The sequence below is a fragment of the Colobus angolensis genome, unplaced genomic scaffold, assembly GCF_000951035.1.
Source record: "Colobus angolensis palliatus isolate OR3802 unplaced genomic scaffold, Cang.pa_1.0 Scaffold316, whole genome shotgun sequence".
Lineage (NCBI taxonomy): Eukaryota > Metazoa > Chordata > Mammalia > Primates > Cercopithecidae > Colobus > Colobus angolensis.
Window position 1 is genome coordinate 486440 of NW_012116444.1, and position 3785 is coordinate 490224.

The window sequence follows — 3785 nt, forward strand, 5'->3', positions numbered from 1 at the left end:
GACGGGGTTTCACCGTTTTAGCCAGGATGGTCTCGATCTTCTGACCTCGTGATCCGCCCGCCTCGGCCTCCCAAAGTGCTGAGATTACAGGCTTGAGCCACCGCGCCCGGCCCAAAATAAACTTCTAAATTGAAACCTGTCTCAAATACTTAAGGCTGTGTCACAGGCATGTCCTTAACATTGGCAAAATAAACTTCTAAATTGAGACCTGTCTCAAATACTTTTTAGTTTATTTATTTATTTGTTTGTTTATTTATTTGAGACAGGGTCTTGGTAGGTCGCCCAGGCTGGGGTACAGTGGCAGATTCATGGCTTACTGCGGCCTCAACCTCCTGGGCTCAACGGATCCTCCCACCTCAGCCTCCTGAGTAACAGGGACTACAGGCACACACCACCAGGCTGGGTAATTTTTTTTTTTTCTATAGATATGGAGTCTTCCTGCATTGCCCAGGCTGATCTAGAACTCCTGGGCTCAAGCGATCCTCCTCTGCCTCGGTTTCCCAAAGTGCTGGGATTACAGATGTGAGCCACTGCGCCTGGCCAGGTACTATATTTTAAACAAAAAGAATCTAGGTAATGACAAGGACAGCACAAATTCCTATAATGAATGCAAAAGTGTCTTGATATCACAATGTCTAGCACAGAGTTATTGGAGGCTGTCCTGCCCAGCGCGTTACAATTTACAAAGCTGCTTCTCTGAAGCTGGATTTAGGATCTGTCTTAAACTCAGCGGTGGGGACTGGAGAAAGATCACAGCCGCTCGCGTTGATGGTCACTGTTGCTTCCGGCGCAGGTTTGGTTTTCTTTGGGGTTGCTATTTCAACCAGACGGCCTCGGGGTAGGCCAGATTTGGATCCTCTGTCTTATCTGCGTTGCAGAGGTGGGACCACCCCTCTTTCACATAGTCAGCTCCGGTTCGCAAACACTCCGCCCCGCACAAAGATGGCGCGGAGGCGGGCTGGGCCAATGCGGAGTGGCGTTGCTCCCGGTTGCCTAGGTAACAGCCAATGGGCAGCGGGAATTGTGCCCAGTGCGGTCGCCCGGGATGGCGGCGTCAAGTGGGGCAAGGGCTGGTGGAGGTGGCGGAGAGCAAGGTGGCAGCCGGGAGCCCATCAGAGGAAAAGTCCGAGGCGCTGGAGCCCTGCGTCCAGGCGTGACGGTCATACCGAAAGGCCGGTCCCAGGTTGGCTGGAGGCGCAGGAGGGAGGGGGCTGGGAAAGAGTGTGATCGGCCAGGTGGGCACTGAGGAACCGAGCACGAGATGACCGGGCTCGGGGATGCGGCTCCACCTCAGATACGCTGACCCGAGGTCGGCTGCCTGTGGGGGACCCAAACCTGAACCCTTTAGTCTCCACCCCGGGGGTCGAGGCCCAGGAGAGCCGACTGGACTGGGGTTAGCGAGCAGGGGGTGGAGGGTTGCATCAGGGGAATTGGCAGACCCGTGGGAGCGTTAGACCCTGCCGGGCGGGAGAGCGGACCGGGATAGCAGGAAGCAACCGGGCGGGAACGTGAAAATGGGGTGCAAGAAGGTGTTACCTTGTTATGGTCTAGGGCTTTGTTTTCCCTGGACCCGCTTTTATCTCGCTGGTGGAGAGAACTCCCACGTATGGAAGCCTGGGGAATGGGATGCTTCAATTCGTTGATGGGGGGTATCCCTGCAGTCTAGCATCTCCGAACTGCTTAGGTACCAGCAGGAATAGCTGCTATATCGGAGTCCAGTCCAGGCATTCCCTTTCCCGTGAAATGGGATCGTATTCTGGCAGTATTACTCCCTAGTCCCAATCACCCCCAGGTCAGGTCATCATCGCCTTTTTTTTTTTTAATATTACTTTTGGCGCCAATTTTCTTCCCACTTTCTTCAATCTAACCATCCCACAGTCTTCCTAAACGAATCCTTCATACAGCAACGATACATTTCTTTACTTTTCACATGAGGAAAGAGGAGGTTAGACTTACAATGAAAAACAGTTATTTCGAGCTCCTTTTAAAACACCTAAAAAAAGAATATTTAGGCCGGGCGTGGTGGCTCACGCCTGTAATCCCAACACTTTGGTAGGCCGAGGCGGGTGGATCACGAGGGCAGGATTTCAAGACTAGCTTGGCTAAGATGGTGAAACCCCGTCTCTACTAAAAATACAAAAATTAGCCGAGCGTGGTGGCGGGCGCCTGTAATCCCAGCTACCCAGGAGGCTGAGGCAGGAGAATTGCTTGAACCTGGGAGGCGGCGGTTGCAGTGAGCCGAGATCCTGCCCCTGCACTCCAGCATGGGGGACAGAGCAAAACTCCGTCTCATAAACAAACAAACAAACAAAAAGAGTATTTGACTTTTTGTTCTAGGTTCTTAACAAGGTTAATCTTTGTTCATCAAAGCCTTCGTTTTCTTTTCTTTAGGATTCTAAAAGCCTATGAACTGCTTTATTACTGAAATAATTTGACAAGACCGTTGTACCCTGGGAAGGGGGTTTTGGGGAGACATGTGGGTAGTTAGGGTGGCTGCCTCCAACCAGTATTCTCTAACTGGATCTCCCCCACCGCCCCATCCTTTTTGTTTGTTTGTTTGTTTGTTTTTCTTTTCTTTTTCTTGAGATAAGGTCTGGCTCTGTTGCCCAGGCTGGAGTGCAGGTGTGGTACAGTCACTGCTCACCCTGGCAGCCTCAAATTCTGGGCTCAAGCAATCCTCCTGCCTCAGCCTCCCGAGTAGCTGGAACTACAGGCATGCACCACCACATCCAGCTAATTTTTGAATTGTTTTGTAGAGATGAGATCTCACTATGTTTCCCAGGTTGGTATTGAACTCCTGGGCTCAAGTGATCCTCTTGCCTCAGCCTCCCAACGTGCTAGGATTACAGGAGTGAGCCATCATGCCTGGCCCTTTTCCTCTTTATGTCAGTTTTTTTTTTTTTTCTTAATCCTCTTAAATTGGACACTGGTTACTGTGAATACGAAAATGTTCTTTAATAAGTTGATTTCTTAAAATTAGAAAAAGATAAATAGAACGGAAACAAAAATTCTTGTTACTGTCTCAGAGTTCTGTTTGAAAATAAGAAAATAATAATAAAGAAATGTTGGGCAGAAGAAAATGAAGACAGCAGGAATGTAGTCTATAGTTCAGACTAATAGTATATTGGTTTACAGGGACAGAATAGTAATTTTCTTTTATGTAAATGTTTGGACTGATCCTTTGCAACCAATCTATCAGGAGTGCAGAAAGGGTGAGTGTCTGTTTAGAAGTGTGAATCATCTTGGCTTGTGACTGGATTCCATGGGTATATTTGTAGCCTAAACCCCTAAGCCATATATTCTTTTTAAAAAGATGATTTGGATAACTGATACAAATACTGATTTGCATCTCTTATTAAAGTATTGGGCTGGACACGGTGGCTCACACCTGTAATCCTAGCACTTTGGAAGGCTGAGGCAGGCATATCACTTGAGCCCAGGGGTTCAAGACCAGCCTGGGCAACATGGTGAAACTCTGTCTCTACCAAAAAATGCAAAACTTAGCTGGGTGTGGTGGCATGTTCCTGTAGTCCCAGCTACTCAGGAGGCTAAGGTGGGAGGGTGGCTTGAGCCCAGGAGGCAGAGATTGCAGTGGCTGAGATGATGCTACTGTACTCCAGCTTGGATGACAGAGCCAGACTCTGCCACAAAAAAAAAAAAAAAAAGAAGTATTGGGCTTTCAGTCTTCATCAGCACTGGCTGTATTTTGTTAAACTAGATTTGTCTCAATGACCATGGTTACTGGTGAAATTCCTTTTTTTTTTTTTTTTGAGGTGGAGTCTTGC

At 48.6% G+C, this 3785-nt stretch overlaps 1 protein-coding gene across 2 annotated transcripts in view; it reads left to right on the forward strand.

The window, feature by feature from the left end:
• Positions 1-739: 739 nt before the first annotated feature.
• Positions 740-3785, forward strand: part of MORN4 (MORN repeat containing 4) — a 21202-nt gene continuing 18156 nt past the window's right edge. For both annotated transcript variants that reach the window (XM_011951174.1, XM_011951173.1), the window contains exon 1: positions 740-1183. Coding sequence is in view for 1 of the 2 variants with exons in the window: in XM_011951173.1 (XP_011806563.1) it covers positions 769-1183 (415 nt within the window). In the remaining variant the exon portion in view is untranslated. The remainder of the gene's footprint in view (positions 1184-3785) is intronic.